This window comes from Brachyistius frenatus, unplaced genomic scaffold (assembly GCF_029030835.1).
Source record: "Brachyistius frenatus isolate BFR_SWC_R1_liver_20210118 unplaced genomic scaffold, ASM2903083v1 Contig_528, whole genome shotgun sequence".
NCBI lineage: Eukaryota > Metazoa > Chordata > Actinopteri > Embiotocidae > Brachyistius > Brachyistius frenatus.
In genome coordinates this window covers 15,001-32,696 of record NW_027211127.1, presented here as the reverse complement: position 1 = coordinate 32,696, position 17,696 = coordinate 15,001, and the positions used below count along the sequence as shown (strand labels likewise).

At 43.6% G+C, this 17,696-nt stretch overlaps 2 protein-coding genes across 4 annotated transcripts; both read left to right on the top strand.

Annotated features, from left to right (window-relative positions):
* Positions 1-149: 149 nt before the first annotated feature.
* LOC138614588 (tonsoku-like protein) lies at positions 150-10,248 on the top strand. The gene is made up of 10 exons (XM_069688119.1): positions 150-239; positions 3,849-3,910; positions 7,087-7,281; positions 7,377-7,519; positions 7,598-7,769; positions 8,483-8,674; positions 8,792-8,887; positions 8,983-9,038; positions 9,467-9,575; positions 9,968-10,248. Exons 2-10 carry the CDS (start codon positions 3,865-3,867, stop codon positions 10,246-10,248), a joined length of 1,290 nt encoding a protein of 429 aa, XP_069544220.1. The 5' UTR covers positions 150-239; positions 3,849-3,864.
* Positions 10,249-10,700: 452 nt separating this feature from the next.
* LOC138614589 (tonsoku-like protein) lies at positions 10,701-13,224 on the top strand. 3 transcript variants are annotated; one of them, XR_011310299.1, is made up of 5 exons: positions 10,701-10,989; positions 11,084-11,239; positions 11,323-11,465; positions 11,670-12,658; positions 12,790-13,224. XR_011310299.1 is itself a non-coding variant. In XM_069688121.1 (4 exons), the coding sequence occupies exons 1-4, from the start codon at positions 10,701-10,703 to the stop codon at positions 12,171-12,173; spliced, it is 1,092 nt and encodes a 363-aa protein (XP_069544222.1). In that variant the 3' UTR covers positions 12,174-13,224. The 3 variants fall into 3 exon arrangements, 1 of the variants encoding a protein (XP_069544222.1); XR_011310300.1 differs by having other exon boundaries at positions 11,670-12,886; positions 13,016-13,224; XM_069688121.1 differs by having other exon boundaries at positions 11,670-13,224.
* The last annotated feature ends 4,472 nt before the right edge of the window (positions 13,225-17,696 follow it).

The window sequence follows — 17,696 nt, the reverse complement described above, 5'->3', positions numbered from 1 at the left end:
TAATGGGGCGTGGCCAGAGCGAAGACGACGAATCTCACCGCTGTGCTGCCGCGCGAGGCCGTCGGAGGGGAGGAGACACCTGTCTGTCCCGGCCGGGGCTCGGACAGGGGTCCGGTGGCCAAACACGGTCACATCCGGTGACTACGTCATTAAACGTCACTAAAGAGACTCTGATATAAAACCGGCTCCGTGTCAGACTGAACAGTTCAGCAGCTGGATGTCTCTCGGGCCGGTCCCCGGTAGGGGAGCAGCAGTCCCACAAACACAACACAGCTTTTGGGTTATTTATTTAAATTATAACGCAAAAACTTCTCCAACACAGACACACGATTTGATCACGTGAAAGAACAAAACATTTTGTGTTGTTTCATTGATTTTCCTCTTCATGAATCTGAATCTTAAACTCACTGGTTATCAGTGAAGAACATGAAGAACATGAAGAGCATGAAGAACATGAAGAGCATGAAGAGCATGAAGAACATGAAGAACATGAAGAACATGAAGAGCATGAAGAACATGAAGAACATGAAGAACATGAAGAGCATGAAGAACATGAAGAACATGAAGAGCATGAAGAACATGAAGAACATGAAGAGCATGACGAACATGAAGAGCATGAAGAGCATGAAGAACATGAAGAACACGAAGAGCACGAAGAACATGAAGAACATGAAGAACACGAAGAGCATGAAGAACATGAAGAACATGAAGAACACGAAGAGCATGAAGAACATGAAGAACATGAAGAACACGAAGAGCACGAAGAACATGAAGAACATGAAGAACACGAAGAGCATGAAGAACATGAAGAACACGAAGAGCACGAAGAACATGAAGAACATGAAGAACACGAAGAGCACGAAGAACATGAAGAACATGAAGAACACGAAGAGCATGAAGAACATAAACATGAAGAACACGAAGAGCATGAAGAACATGAAAAACATGAAGAGCATGAAGAACACGAAGAACATTCCTCTGACACACTTATGGAGGTTTAAACTGAAGGACCATGTTGACATCACCAGATGGCCGACAGCTGCCCGGATCTTCTGTTGTTTTATAAATGGAGGTCATCATGATCCCGACGTGTTTCTACCTCACATTGTTCAACCCGGATGTTCTGTATGTGATCTGAGAACGAGCGGATCTTTTTATTTAACCTCCTCATAGTATTCTGTTATTGTTTGTTATCGCGCATTTTGGCAATAAAGTCACATTCAAACAACAACAACAACACCTGATTCTAGTTCCGGTTGTCGGAGGAGTTTCCCGCCATCTGCTGTTAGCTGACCGGCCGCAGCAGGAGGAGCAGAGTCTCTCCTTAGACAGGTAGGGAGTTCAGACACAGGGGTTCTACGGGGTTCCACGGGGTTCCACGTGTTCTACGGGGTTCTAAGATGTTCCACGTGTTCTACGGGGTTCCACGGGGTTCTAAGATGTTCTACGGTGTTCATGATTCAAATATAACAACATGTTTGTAAGATGGAGAAACTAATTTAGGTTTTTGAGACGATTTAAGGTGCTTGTAAGTAATTGTCCCTCCTTCCCACGTCCTGGTGGAGAGATGGGGCAGTGACGTGTTTTAGGGAACACAACGTTTTAGAGCTGCTTTTAATGTTTGATTATTCATGTTTTTACTGTTATCAGCAGATTTTTATACTTTTATGTTGTCTTGATCATTTTAACTTGTAAAGTGTCTTTGAGTGTCCTGAAAAGCACTATATAAATAACATGCATTATTATTATTATTAATAACTAACACAAGTCGTATTTATTTTCAGTGTAAACGCCTGTAGTTTCTCCACCAGGAGGTTCTTCCTTCCGTTGTTGCACTGATTTACTCTTGTATGCTTTATTAAGCATTCACCAATATGTTTTGTCCACAGAATAAAGGGAAACTTTTTATTAAAACAAAAATATGTAGTTTAGTTTAGGACTGCGCTTCATATGTTTGTATTCTCCTCCTCAATAGTTTCAGTCCACAAGATGAGTTCAGGTTGTAGTGTGTGCTGCCATCTAGTGGGTGGTGTTCAAATAGTCCCATAATCTGGTTGACATTTTTGGTTCTCCATCATTCACAGGTTGGACTCCTTCACTCTTACATGACATCATGAGTTTCAGTGGAGTTTATTCCCAGGAAGCAAAGCAGCGTTTCCAAAGCAGTGGCAGCTATGGACCCTCAAACCATCAGGACCACGCCTACACAAAACAGCTGAGAGGGAGTGTGACTGCTAGGTTCAGGTACCGCTGGTAAACAGCTGAGAGGGAGTGTGACTGCTAGGTTCAGGTACCGCTGGTAAACAGCTGAGAGGGAGTGTGACTGCTAGGTTCAGGTACCGCTGGTAAACAGCTGTACTCATGAACACAGGAAGGCTGCTGCTCTACTCTGTGAAGAGTGATACTCAGGGCAGTAATGGTGCACACATGATTACACTAAAGAAAGAGGGAGCTCTGAACTGTCAAACAACACATAATTAAGAACTAGAATAATTTCTAACTTATTTGATAAAACAGAAATTCAACTAACTTTCTTCAAATAGGTTTGAAATGAAACGAGTCACAGTCGTTGTCTGTTTTGTTGTGAGCTCACCGTAACGTCTACACAGCTGTCTCTACACATTTGATACACAACAACATAGTACACAGGACCAAGCACTATGTAGTTGATTGTATAGTGAGAAGTGAACAACAAAGACATGTCATGACCTCACAGTTCATTAAAAGACGTCATGACCTCACAGTTCATTAAAAGACATGTCATGACCTCACAGTTCATTAAAAGACGTCATGACCTCACAGTTCATTAAAAGACATGTCATGACCTCACAGTTCATTAAAAGACATGTCATGACCTCATAGTTCATTAAAAGACATGTCATGACCTCATAGTTCATTAAAAGACATGTCATGACCTCATAGTTCATTAAAAGACATGTCATGACCTCACAGTTCATTAAAAGACATGTCATGACCTCATAGTTCATTAAAAGACATGTCATGACCTCACAGTTCATTAAAAGACATGTCATGACCTCATAGTTCATTAAAAGACATGTCATGACCTCACAGTTCATTAAAAGACATGTCATGACCTCAGTTCATTAAAAGACATGTCATGACCTCACAGTTCATTAAAAGACATGTCATGACCTCATAGTTCATTAAAAGACATGTCATGACCTCACAGTTCATTAAAAGACATGTCATGACCTCATAGTTCATTAAAAGACATGTCATGACCTCACAGTTCATTAAAAGACATGTCATGACCTCATAGTTCATTAAAAGACATGTCATGACCTCACAGTTCATTAAAAGACATGTCATGACCTCATAGTTCATTAAAAGACATGTCATGACCTCACAGTTCATTAAAAGACATGTCATGACCTCAGTTCATTAAAAGACATGTCATGACCTCACAGTTCATTAAAAGACATGTCATGACCTCATAGTTCATTAAAAGACATGTCATGACCTCACAGTTCATTAAAAGACATGTCATGACCTCATAGTTCATTAAAAGACATGTCATGACCTCACAGTTCATTAAAAGACATGTCATGACCTCATAGTTCATTAAAAGACATGTCATGACCTCACAGTTCATTAAAAGACATGAGAGAGTCAGAGATGCTGAAAACAGGTAACGTGTTAAAACCTCTACTTCTGTCTGTTCATGTGTGAATTGTGTTTTTAATCTCCAGGTGGAGAGTTGGAGGAGACACGTTACAGAGTTACTGTACTGTAATATAAAAGTACTGGAGTGCAGTGGCAGACTGGTATGTCTCATCAATGGAAAGTTTAGATCAGAAAAAGATTTTTAATCGGTTAATTGATTTCAGGAACACGTCAGAGCACATGAAGCCCAGCAGAGCACCACACACAGCGGAGGACTCCTTGACAGGTCAGCACGGCTGTATCACTTCATCACTATCACTTCATCACTATCACTATCACTTCATCACTATCACTTCATCACTATCACTTCATCACTATCACTATCACTTCATCACTATCACTATCACTATCACTTCATCACTATCACTTCATCACTATCACTTCATCACTATCCCTTCATCACTATCACTTCATCACTATCATTTCATCACTATCACTTCATCACTATCACTTCATCACTATCACTTCATCACTATCACTTCATCACTATCACTTCATCACTATCACTTCATCACTATCACTTCATCACTATCACTTCATCACTTCATCATTATCACTTCATCACTATCACTTTATCACTTCATCACTTCATCATTATCACTTCAGCACTTCATCATTATCACTTCATCACTTCATCATTATCACTTCATCACTTTGTCACTTCATCACTTCACCTTATCACTTTATCACTTTATCACTATCACTTCAGCACTTCATCATTATCACTTCATCACTTTGTCACTTCATCACTTCACCTTATCACTTTATCACTTCATCACTTTATCACTATCACTTCAGCACTTTATCACTTCATCACTTAAGCTGACACGTGGTGTCGATGTTTTCTGTCATCACAAAACCTCTTCTGGAAGTTTACAAAATCTTCCTCAGTATACGCTATTAGAATTTGAACAATCTCCACGTCTGTTATTTAAGCAATATTATGCTCGAGGGTGCTTTAACGTGGTTATTGGAATGATTGTCGTTCCAATAACCATAAAGCACCATCAAGTGTAATATTACAATCATACAAGTTACCATCTAAATAAAACATGTCATCTACATGTGTTCATATTGTGGAGCAATTCACTCTAAAATATAAAACTTTTTGTTAGTGATCTCTGTTTCCATGGCAACACTAGGTATGATTAACAACTGGAAAACAATCAGTCGCCTCAGTAGACTCTTATGTAACGTAGGTAATGTTTCCTACTCCAGGAAGTAGTCCGACCCTTAGCAACCACCTAGCAACAGAGAGGATTTCTAGTCTTCAACTGAATAAATACAGAAAAATAGAAACACTAAACTGATCAGCTAGTTCAGTCTGGTTGGAACAAAGATATCTGATGAACAAAGATATCTGATGAACAAAGATATCTGATGAACAAAGATATCTGATGAACAAAGATATGTGATGAACAAAGATATCTGATGAACTAAGATATCTGATGAACAAAGATATCTGGTGAACAAAGATATCTGATGAACAAAGATATCTGATGAACAAAGATATCTGGTGAACAAAGATATCTGATGAACAGGTGAACAAAGATATCTGATGAACAAAGATATCTGGTGAACAAAGATATCTGATGAACAAAGATATCTGGTGAACAAAGATATCTGATGAACAAAGATATCTGATGAACTAAGATATCTGATGAACAAAGATATCTGATGAACAAAGATATCCATGCTCTCATGTGTTTTTAACATTTTAGCTCCGTGTCATGTGTTCAAACCAAACCGGTCCAGCTAGCCTCCTCTAGGACTGTAAGTGCGTGACTATCCGTGGTGTTACGGTACGGGTGCTCGGAGCGACCAAAAAGGACCAAAAGAGACCCGACTTCACCAAATGGGTCATTTAATAGAACTATAACAAGTAGAAACTACATTATATTACATGTTATATAATATTCTATTCTAATTCTATTTTCCCATTGAGGAGGTGGAGGGATATTTCTAGTGATGAGCAGGATGTGATGTCATGGTGATTTGTTCCAGCTGTTCAGTTGACCAATCAGATCTCTGGGGCGGAGCTACTGGTTGTGTAATATATATTAAATAAACAACAATGTAAAAAATTAAATCATAAATACCACTAATACTAACAGCAATACTGTGAGGAGGTTGTAAACACCATCCTGTGCAGGATTTATTTCTCCTGTTCGAGCTTCTCTGGCCTCCACGCTCTCTGCTGAGTCAGCTGGGATGTAACTTTCCCTGACAGAGAATCACATGTTACATCTACGTGTTACATGAATGACTGAGGAAACGTGTTACTTCAAAGGTTTGCAGACAGGTTGGATCCTGAATTTGACTTGTTGAAAGTCTGAGAACTGAAACGTTGTGAATAATGTGACTGTATATTATTGATATTGTGAAGGATTATTTTGGTTCTATTCACATCCAAGAAAAATCAGAACACATAAAAACAGAAATGAGTCTCAGATACTGAGCTGCATTTAAAGTCATCTCCAGTCAGCTTCTTCAGCTTGAAACAACCAACCTGTTTCTGTAACAGGGCAGGAAGTAAAAGACTCGACAGCACGACTCGGAAACACAGCGTTGGTTAACAGATTTTATTGAGAACAGTCCAGAAAAACCAGAGGCGACAGCGACCAGGGGATAATCCTCAAAAAACGTTCATCAATCCACTCAGGCAGAAGTACAAGCAAAGAAAGTTAAATCATAAACGAACAAACTCACGGATAGGAAGCGCTGGAACGGAGAGCTATGAAAGCAGTGAGGGAGGAACAGGTGAATATACGGGAGGACAGCCAATAGGACGCAGGTGGAAACAATCAGGGCGGGCAGACAATCACAGAAGGAAAACACCAGCGACCGGAAATGACAGGAGAGGTAAGTACCAAAATAAAACAGGAAGTAGAAACAGAAAATTGCAAAAATAAGAGAGAAAAACGTAACGGACAGGACGAGATGTGACACTTTTCAACTTGAAGTTAGTTTGTTTAAGTCCTCCAGAGCTGCAGTTCACATTTGATCAAATCATTTCAAGTTATTTCACCGTGTTTCCTGACTGAGTGTTTCAGGGCAGTTCTGTGATTCCTCTGACACACTGAACTAAATGATGTTAGCTCATCTCTAACGGAAAGTGAGGCTGGATTTGATTTTATTTCTGGAAAGAAGCAGTAAAGCTCAGTAACCTTCAGCTCAGCTGCGCTGTGTTTGGTCTGTCATCCCTGTGTTCTTTGAGAGCTCTGTAGTGGAAAGCCTTTAAAACAAACATGTTGAATTGGATTTTGAGACCAACTCTGACAGTTTTACAACAGCGGTCCAAATCAAATTTTCATTTCTTCCTGATACAAATTGCTTGAAGATAATTACACATCTGATGCTGTGCTGCTCTCCTCCTCCGTCCTGACCCTCTGACCTAATAAGGGCATAAAGGGAAGAGAGGCAGACGGCGCAGGTCCGTGGTGACCTCCAGCGGCAGGACTCTCTGTCTGCCGGCGGTGCAGCGCAGGAACAGGTTCGGAGAGAGTCTGCTTCACAGGGCGGTGATGCAGGGAGATCTTCAGATGCTGAAAGCCATCCTGCAGCTGGGACCAGATGTTAACATGGCCGACAACGCAGGTAAAATACAGAAAGGTGTTCGAGTATTTAATGACGCGTGAAGGTTGGATGTGTATTCACTGTGTCGTGTCTGTTCTGATGTGTTCTCCCTGCAGGCTGGACTCCTCTTCATGAGGCAGCGCTCTACGGGCACTACGAGGCCTGTCGGGATCTGATTAATGCTGGAGCTGAGGTCAATGCTGCCGCAGCCAATGGAGTCACGCCCCTGCATGATGTCATCAGAAATGGACATGAGAGGGTGAATAAATGAAGCTCTCATTTTCACATGCAGAAAAGTCCCTTTTTAGGTTAAACGTGGGTTTTGATCGTCTTCCAGATCGCTGAGCTGCTCCTGAAACACGATGCTGACCCGCTGCTGCAGGACCGCGACGGACAAACAGCACTCAGCATCAATACAGACCCGTTTCTACGACGACTGATGGTGACGTACATCCCAGAAGAACACGCTGCTGCTGCAGAATCTGGAAACAGAGAAGAAGAAATATCAGGTTGGAAATGCTTCTTTATACTTTTCATACTCAAAGGCTTTGATTATTTGGTATCAATATAATTATATTACAGTATTATTGATAGTGAGAGTTAATACACGAGTACAACATCTGGAACACTAGTACAACATCTGGAACACAAGCACAACATCTGGAACACAAGTACAACATCTGGAACACAAGTACAACATCTGGAACACTAGTACAACATCTGGAACACAAGTACAACATCTGGAACACTAGTACAACATCTGGAACACAGCATTAGTGTACAACAATAAACTGCAGCATGTGTTCCTGGTATAGAAGTGATATTTATATTTCGAGGCGAAGGAATAAGATTTGGTTGATTTGATTTTGAAGTGAGAAAAATACAGAATATCAGCATTTCTATTTCTTTGTTGTATCGTGGTGATACAGATGTGGTATCGTGGTGATACAGATGAGGTATCGTGGTGATACAGATGTGGTATCGTGGTGATACAGATGTGGTATCGTGGTGATACAGATGAGGTATCGTGGTGATACAGATGTGGTATCGTGGTGATACAGATGTGGTATTGTGGTGATACAGATGTGGTATCGTGGTGATACAGATGAGGTATCATGGTGATACAGATGTGGTATCGTGGTGATACAGATGAGGTATCGTGGTGATACAGATGTGGTATCTGTGAGAGAAGAAGACTGGTATTGTTTGATAATGTGTGCAGCTGCCTCAGGAACACAGTGTGAGGACATTAGAGGACCACAGACCGGCTCTGAGGAGAAGGACGCGTCCGTCCAGCATCATCCGCACATCTGCACAGATCAGACGGGGAGGAGCGACGCTGCGAACAGCTGCAGAGGAAGAGTTGTATCTGAGAGCACCTCCCTCAGGAACCCGGCTGGAAACACCCCAGCAGGTCTGCAGCATGATGGCAGGAGGTCCTTCTGGAATAGATCTTTAATGATTAATAAATTGTTTTATATGTTATAACCAACATGGTGCAGCATTGTAGTGATCAGGGTTGTTGCTGCAGGACGGAGCCCTCTGCAGGAAGCAGACCTGTGTGGGGACCTGAGAGGCTCTGCAGCACCACAGATAGTGGAAGACAACACAGGACAGGATGTCCCAGGTGACACGTTCCCCGTCTTCCGGTTGTGTCCTCATCGTCCTCAGAGACGTCATCGTGTTAGAAACACAGCTCATGTTCTGCTGTCTCCTCCTCAGCTCTGATGCACCACCATAACAAACCAGGACATCAGGAAGACACACAGATTCACACAGTGAGTGGTTGCAGGAAACAGGGACCTGAGATTCACACAGACCATCATCATCATCATCACCATCATCATCATCATCATCATCACAACATTTATATCATACAATCCTGTTTCCATAAAAGTGTGTAAAATGTAAATAAAAACAATGCAATGATTTGCAAATCACATAAACGAATATTTAATTTAGACCAATGACAACATGTCAAATGTTGAAACGGAGAAATGTATTTTTTTATAAAACAATAACATTTCACAGTTTGTACATTTTACAGTGTTTCAACTTTTTTTTAGAAACGGGGTTTTAGTAACTAAGAAACCAACTCCATCAAAGTCTTTAATATCCCGTCTGATTAAACTCACGTCTCCCTGAAACCAGAGAGGCCGACACAAGCGCACATGTTCAGGGACAAACTGTCTTCTTAAACCGACAGCAGGCCACGGAGACGTGGGGGGCGTGTCCAACCAGCTGTCCGTCACAGGCTGTCGTCTCAGCTGATGTTCTGCTGGAGAACCAGAGGCAACCGAACACATCAGCTGACGGTACTCCGACTCAGTTATTGTTTTCTATAAAGAAAAACGTTGTTCAACCTGAACGTGTGGTTGTTTATTCGTCACGTATGCAACTGAAATAAAGACTCAACAAAATAGACCGATAAGTGTATAAAACAGGTCTAATCTGAGCGATATCGCTCATAACGCCTCACTAATAATGTTTGCTTGAGTTTGTCTTATTATTTGATTTCTGGAGCATCTGATCTGGTCTGTTTTCCGTCCGCTATAATTTGCATATTTATTGATGTCATTTTCTGTCTTTACGCTTTTGAAAGAAGGAGACTTTTACTATATTAGTGAGGGCCGATGCCAGAGTCCTGCAGTTCCCCCACCGAGACGAGACTCTGAACAAACGGACTGAATGTGTCTTCATTCTTCAGTGACGGTCAGTTGTCCAGCTGCGGTTCCTCCGCCGTCCGCCCTGCCTCCCATCAGCCCCTGCGGCCGTCCACCGAGGAGGACGCCGCCGGCGTCCGGCGTGTCTCTGCAGCGTGTGGACGGAGAGGACAGCGACAGCGACCGCACGCTGGATTTTGCGGGTGACGGCTCAGATGAGTCGGTGGACTGGGATCTTAAAGCCACGCAGAACTTCAACCTGCGCCCAGCCGGCGTGGACGTGGAGGACGCTCAGGTGTACACCTTCCCCACGGAGAGGGTTTAACACGTCGTCCAGGATGGAAACGTTAAAAGCATTTTATATTGTTCCTGTTTTCTTTTTAGAACTTCACTGTACTTATGGAGTTTATAAGATGAGCTATGATTCTTACGTGTTCCGTTTTATACTGTTGAAACTTTAATTTTTCACCAAATTTATTTATACACCTTTAAAAGGTCAAATCGTTTCAAATTCATTCATTTTTATTCAGAACATTTTTGCAGTATTGGAACTCTGTTGGTCTGAAATTTATGATATTAAATTGCCAATTTCTTTTGGAAAACAATGTTCATGATTAAATCGTTTCATCCTGGACCAGTGGTGAGTCTGTGATTTAAATACAGCAGGAACAATTCAAAGAGGAAAACATCCGTCCTTGTAAACATGACGCATCATTCCAGAAGCACAGACAGATGTTATATGACATTGTTATGATGTCTTATCTTTAAAGTGTCCTGATGTGTCTGTCCCCTATATGTCCTCCGATTTGTCTTCCAGAGGCTCAGGAGATGCCTGACAGCTCCAGTAAAGAGGAGGAGAAGGATGGAGAGCTCTCATCTTCAGACGATGACTCTGTGAGCTTGTTGTATGAACTGAGCGTCGGCCGAAGCAAACCGGCAGCCGAGGAGATGGACGTAACGGATGAAGGCAGCGACGACATGAAAAACAAGATGGAGATGAAGATAAATGAGCTGGAACCTCCTGAGCTCCAGATGTCCTGCTGTGAACAGTCTTCATCACGATCAGGTGAGTTTAAAGCTCCTGAAACGTCACAAATATTCCACTCTTGACATGTTGATCTTCATTTGTCTTACAAATCTGGTTTTATTCTTCTTCAAAGTCTCACGACAGCTGAAAATCCCCACAAAAGTCCAACTTAACAAGAGAAATGAAAAGGGAGAAAGTCTGCTGCACAAAGCCTGCAGGAGAGAAGAGCTGGCCCGCGTCAGGATGCTGATTCAGGCCGGGATCAGCGTCAACATGGCCGACTACGCGGGTCAGACACTGAACCGGGTCTTTATTCTCTCCATCTGTTCCTCATGAAGCGACGATGAATAACAAACAGACGTCTCCCACCAGGCTGGACGGCCCTCCACGAGGCCTCCGCTGTGGGCGCTGAGGAGGTGGTGGAGGAGCTGCTGCAGGCCGGAGCTGATGTTAACGCCAGGAGCTGTGAGGGAGTGACGCCGCTGCAGGACGCTGTCGACTCCGGACACTACGAGGTGACGGACAAATGTTTCATCACACGTTAAAGATGGAGCCGTGTGGCCTTTAGTTTTACTACGTTTTACAGGCTGATTTCTTTCAGTTGAACATCACACGACTGCATCGTGTGTTTTACGTGCTGCTGCGGCATCGGCTGCAGGTTAAAAGGAGCTGACTCAGCGTGTAACAACATGCGGTGAAACGCTGGCGTGTCTCAACAGGCGGCGAAGCTCCTCCTTCTGCACGGCTCCAACCCCACAGACAGGAACCTGGGAGGCCTGAGCGCTCTGGACCTGGCCACGCAGGACGACATCAAGGAGCTGCTCGCCACTTTCCAGGAATCCTCCGACATGAATGTGAAGTGTCGTAAAGTTCGACACGGACAACGAGGTGAGACGTCAGCTCACGCAGATCAAACGGGGATCAGAGCCTTTTCATGGAGACACCCGGACGTGGTCGTACCGGGAACATTGTCCAGAAACAGCTCAGACAAACATATCTCACCTCTCGCAGCCTCCCAAACATTTCTAGTTTGCTTCTTCTTGAAGATGAGCAACCAGGTTTCACTTCAACCAGCAACAAACACAAACGAACTGCTGTCCATCATTACGCTCAGCATCCTCCCAACACTCCCATCTCCTCAACACGTCGAAGCACACATCTGGCTAAGAACTTTCTGCATGTTTAGAAACTTTCTTGGATTGGAAATGTCAGTTTTCTGTTGAAGTCTGATGGCGATGAGAGTTTCCCACGCCGTCAGTGGAGGATAACACATGATCCAGCTCCTGAATGGGCCTGACAGATGCTTCAGATCTGAGAAGAGTGATTGTAGTGAAGGCGGAGTTCAGTCTGTCATGTCGTTCAGTTTACAACGTGGTCCCGATAACGTTAACGAGATCCTGCTGTGACAGTGAGAGAGGGAACAAAACCAGAACACTAGTTTATACACAGGATCCAGAAAGAAGGCAACGTAATGGGAGCTTTTAATCTGAAAGGTCCAGGAAACGACGACAGATAGAAACCGTGTGTTCGATCTGTTTCTGACTTCCCACTGTGAGTCTCTGGTTTGTTGGAGCGGTGATGTGAGTGCAGGACTGTTTCAGGTGCTTCGTCCTCTCGGCCTGCCATCGGCTGCAGTGACACAGCAGAGCTGCGATCCAGAGAGCCTGCTGACATCCAGCCCAGAAACAGAGACACCAGCACGGATAACGTGAGAGCTCTTCACTGTGGACACATTTATAATGAGGCTGGATTTAGTGTTCAACTCTTCTTTAAACCACTGCAGTACAGCTCTGCATCACTTTATTCATTCTGCTTTGATGTGGGACATTTTCTTTCTAGCCGAGTCATTCAGAGGCCGTCTCAGTGGTTCTGGAGGAGGTCCGGAGGAAACAGGCTGAAATGTCCACGTGGCCTCTGACAGGTGTGAAGGATGCAGGTAAAGCAGTCGTAATGTGGATTTAACTTCTTTATTTATAGCCAATATGAGCGCAGCATTTCCAACTGACAAACACTGTCAAAAGGACACGGAGTCCGTTTCCTTTACTGAAGCTGAGCCGTGTTTCAGGCCGACATCACGCAGCTCTCACACACATCCACAGAGAGCTGACGGAGGTGTTCACCAGGCAGCGTGAGGAGAAGGACAATCTGTCCCGGGGATACCGGTCAGTCCCACAACACCTCTCACCTCTCACGATGCTTTCATATCAACAATATGTACAAATTACATCAAGTGAACTCGTACTTTGTTCTTGAAGAAGTTGGGGCTTATTATAAAATGCAATAAAAAAGTACAATCTGTGATTTGTTAATTCTCTTTTTATTTAAATGATAAAGTATTAAAAAATTTAAAAAAAAAAAAAAGCTGTAGGTGTTTTCCCTCACCAATGTATTTAAAACAAATTTAAATGCAACAACACATTTAAAGAAAGTCAAGCTTAGAAAGAGGAAAAATAAACATGAAAAGTTAACAGACTAACTTTGTTCCCTAAACTGAGCTGAGAGGCTGCAGAGACTCCACAGATCTGACTTTTAAAACAGGAAATGTATAAATTATCTTCATTTATTGCTTAAAAACAGTGGATGAAGTGCATTATTATTCAAATGAATCAATGTTTTAGCATACATTTTATTCATGTTAATTTATGTAGCACCAAACTCACGGCTCAGAAAACCAGAAGATGTATTATGATATAAAAAGAACAGGACTGGAACAAAACAAAAGAACAAAAAGAGAACCAGACGAGAGCTGATCGAAGAAGGTCAAAGGCTCAACAACATGAACTGGACACACAAAGTGACCAGGAGGGAATGAAAACCTGAATATATACTGGTTGGAAAGTGAGAGCAGCTGAGGCTGATTAGGGAACAGAGAGCAGGTGAGGTGGGCGTGGCCAGCAGGTAACAGCAGGGAGAGAGGGAGGATCACAGGTGAACACAAAAGGACAGACTTTCAAAATAAAACAGGAAACAACAGGGAGAGAATCACAGGTGAACACAAAAGGACAGATTTTCAAAATAAAACAGGAAACAGAATCACTGGTGAACACAAAAGGACAGAGACTTTCAAAATAAAACAGGAAACAACAAGGAGAGAGCATCACTGGTGAACACAAAAGGACAGAGACTTTCAAAATAAAACAGGAAACAACAAGGAGAGAGAGAGAGAATCACTGGTGAACACAAAAGGACAGACTTTCAAAATAAAACAGGAAACAACAAGGAGAGAGAGAGAGAATCACTGGTGAACACAAAAGGACAGAGACTTTCAAAATAAAACAAGAAACAATCACTGGTGAACACAAAAGGACAGAGACTTTCAAAATAAAACAAGAAACAGAGAATCACTGGTGAACACAAAAGGACAGAGACTTTCAAAATAAAACAGGAAACAGAGAATCACTGGTGAACACAAAAGGACAGAGACTTTCAAAATAAAACAAGAAACAGAATCACTGGTGAACACAAAAGGACAGAGACTTTCAAAATAAAACAGGAAACAGAATCACTGGTGAACACAAAAGGACAGAGACTTTCAAAATAAAACAAGAAACAGAGAATCACTGGTGAACACAAAAGGACAGAGACTTTCAAAATAAAACAGGAAACAGAATCACTGGTGAACACAAAAGGACAGAGACTTTCAAAATAAAACAGGAAACATCGGACTGAAAGTCGAGAACAGAAGACAGGTTCAATAAATAGCAAGAGTAACTGTCAAAATAAAGCAGGACACAATCTTGAAATAATGATCAAACTATATGAAATGATGACACACCCTTTTTAAATTCTGCAGATTATAATGTTTTGCATTGAACCAACAAAAGCTGCTTTAGATGTTAAATTGAGGATTTATTAAAAGCTGCTTCATTCAAATCTTTACAAATAGTTTAACATTCATAATTAAGAGGTAGGAGGAGCCAAAATAAAAGCAGCAAAGTGCTGGGGTTCAGATATTATCTCATGGATTTCAGTTCTACACATCTTTCTTTGAGTGTTTCTCTTCAGAGAGATTTTGGTTTGATTCTTTAACATCTGTTGCGGTCCTGTTAATAATATTAATCTGAATCGGTTATTGGCAGGAGCGTGTTGGACTCCCCTCGTCACCACGTGTTGAAAAGTCGACTCTCCTCCCTCGCTACATGTCAGACGAACTTGATGGAAGTCCTCCAGCAGCAGATGCAGGTGGTGGAGACTTATGTTTCCATGAAGGCTGCACTGTCAGCCCCCCGCCGTCAGCCGGCCTCTAAACCTGCAGGAGCCCCCCGCCGTCAGCCGGCCTCTAAACCTGCAGGAGCCCCCTGCCGTCAGCCGGCCTCTAAACCTGCAGGAGCCCCCCGCCGTCAGCCGGCCTCTAAACCTGCAGGAGCCCCCCGCCGTCAGCCGGCCTCTAAACCTGCAGGAGCCCCCCGCCATCAGAAGGAAAGAAAGGCAGCGGCCACACGGGCCGGCCCGGTGAGATCACCCTCCAAGGAGCTCCCAGAGCCCAGAGGTTGTTCTCACACTGATGGCAGCTCACAGACAGGAAACTTCAAAATAAAAGGGAAGAACGGTCTGATCCAGAGAGGAGCTGAGGAGCGTGTCCGATGTCAGTCTGAGCTCGTACATGGAGGAGTCATCCCGAGGGGAGGAGCTCTGCAGCTGCTGCTGAAGGTCTGTTCTGGTAGAGGTGGTAGCACACATTATCACATCATAAATGAATAATTAGACCACAGATAACCAGAAGTTCTACAGTTAAAGGAACAACAGTGAGTGACAGGTTCCATGTTTGACCTCTGAACTCTGCAGGGTCAGTGTTACCGGGCCTGTGTGCTGCCAGACGGCTCCATCACGAGTGAAGACCGGATGCACCGGACTCCAGAGGGCTGGCTGGAGTCCATCCTGGGTCACAACATCCCCGTCAGCGCCACGTACGCCCGGGACAAGGTGAGACACCCGAGACAAGGTGAGACACCCGAGACAAGGTCAGACACCCGGCACAAGGTCAGACACCCAAGACAAGGTCAGACACCCGGGACAAGGTGAGACACCCGGCACAAGGAGACACATCCGGGACAAGGAGACACATCCGGGACAAGGAGACACACCCGGCACAAGGTCAGACACCTGCTCATCTTTGTCTCATCATCAGAAAGGCTGCAGAGACAGAAAATAGTTTTAAATCTGACATGAATCTACTTAATAATAATAATAATAATAATAATAACAACAATAATAATAATAATAAAAAACTTTATTTTATATAATAAATGCAGCTCAGTGTTTCACAGCAAGAAAAGCCGGCTGGTCCTGGCAGGATCAGGTGGGAGCCGTAACCAAGGCAGACAGGCAGCAGACTGGAGCGACTTGTGTGGTTCCCACGGTCCGACACCAGAGGGCAGCAGACTGGATACTTGCAACACAGGGTAGCAGGCAGGATGAAGTGGGTGGAGGAACTGGAACCGACAGATGGCCGGTAGCACTAGCGACAGGTTGTGGGTGAGGTGACGTAGCTGACAGTATGGACCGACACCTGATGACTGCAGGACCACGGTTCATATAGTCTGAGGAGGTGATTAGTGAGATGAGCAACCTGGAGGTGGTGATCAGCAGGATTGGTGGCAGCTGCTCGGACTGATGAGGGCCGTGGCCATGGAGGTGACTGGAGGAGAGGAGGACAGAACAAAACACAAGCACATGGAAAAACACAACAAATACACCAGGGAATGACAGGACACATGAGGAGAGGAGGTCTGGGGAAACAAAGGTCAGAGCACAGGGTCAGACAGGGATCCTGACTGCAATACCAGCAAGTGCCACTAGAGGTCGGCTCCAAAAAGCCTCCGGCTCCATAGACTCCCATTCAACTTCTCTCATCAAATCCAAAGTGAATAAAATGTGTCCATCAGTTCTCTCGGTGTTGTTAGCTAAAGTCACTCCTTCTTATTAGTTTTCTGGAGGTCCATCTGAAAATAATCCCTCATTCATTAGAAAAGAAGATTCAAGAAGACCTGTTTTTGGGGGCGTGTCTGTTTGATTGACAGGCCTGCGGTGCAGTCAGGTTACAGCTATCGGTGGGCGGGACGTAGTATCGTCAGGTTTCCGATCAGATCGGTCAGATCCACCTCTGGCTCCTCCCCCAGCTCGTCCAAATATGGTCACTTCCTGCTCCAAACCGCTCCGAACTAGTAAAGATGGTGACGGACAGAATCTGAACTGGAGGATTCATAACGTTCACAAACCAATGATGACATCACTGATGGATGATGACATCACTGATGGTGGATGACATCACTGATGGATGATGACATCACTGATGGTCACCACTTGGTTAAAACTGATGGTTGTGGTCAGAAATAATGATGTAAAAACCTCTGATTCTTCTGTCCAGCAGCAGAGAACAAACACTCTGTGTTCAGGAACAGCTGCAGCTTCCTCACACGCTTTTAATTTGAAAATCCTTTATGTCGGTGGCCCCGCCCCCTTCCTCTACGGAGCCAAGATGGCGACCGTTTGTTATTCATTAAGTGTCCGTCAGATGTCAGTGTGGTTTCTGAGTTATGTTTCCAGGATGATGTAGTTGGATGTACAGAATCAGACGGACTCCCTCAGACTTCTGTCTCCATGGAGACACACCGGCTGTTAGCGTGTTCACTGTGGACACACGCCTCCTCCATCCGTTCCCTGTCAGTGATGATGAAGGACGTGATAGTCCATCAGGTGTCTCATAACCACCAGGACACACTGATCCTCATTAATAAGTCATCATC

Coding starts and splice junctions, on each gene's coding strand:
- LOC138614589 (XM_069688121.1), top strand. CDS start 10,701: ATGTGTCTGTCCCCTATATGTCCTCCGATTTGTCTTCCAGAGGCTCAG. Junction 10,990..11,083: donor ACAGTCTTCATCACGATCAG/GTGAGTTTAAAG, acceptor TCTTCTTCAAAG/TCTCACGACAGCTGAAAATC. Junction 11,240..11,322: donor CAACATGGCCGACTACGCGG/GTCAGACACTGA, acceptor GTCTCCCACCAG/GCTGGACGGCCCTCCACGAG.
- LOC138614588 (XM_069688119.1), top strand. CDS start 3,865: ATGAAGCCCAGCAGAGCACCACACACAGCGGAGGACTCCTTGACAG. Junction 3,911..7,086: donor AGCGGAGGACTCCTTGACAG/GTCAGCACGGCT, acceptor TGACCTAATAAG/GGCATAAAGGGAAGAGAGGC. Junction 9,039..9,466: donor AAGACACACAGATTCACACA/GTGAGTGGTTGC, acceptor TTAAACCGACAG/CAGGCCACGGAGACGTGGGG.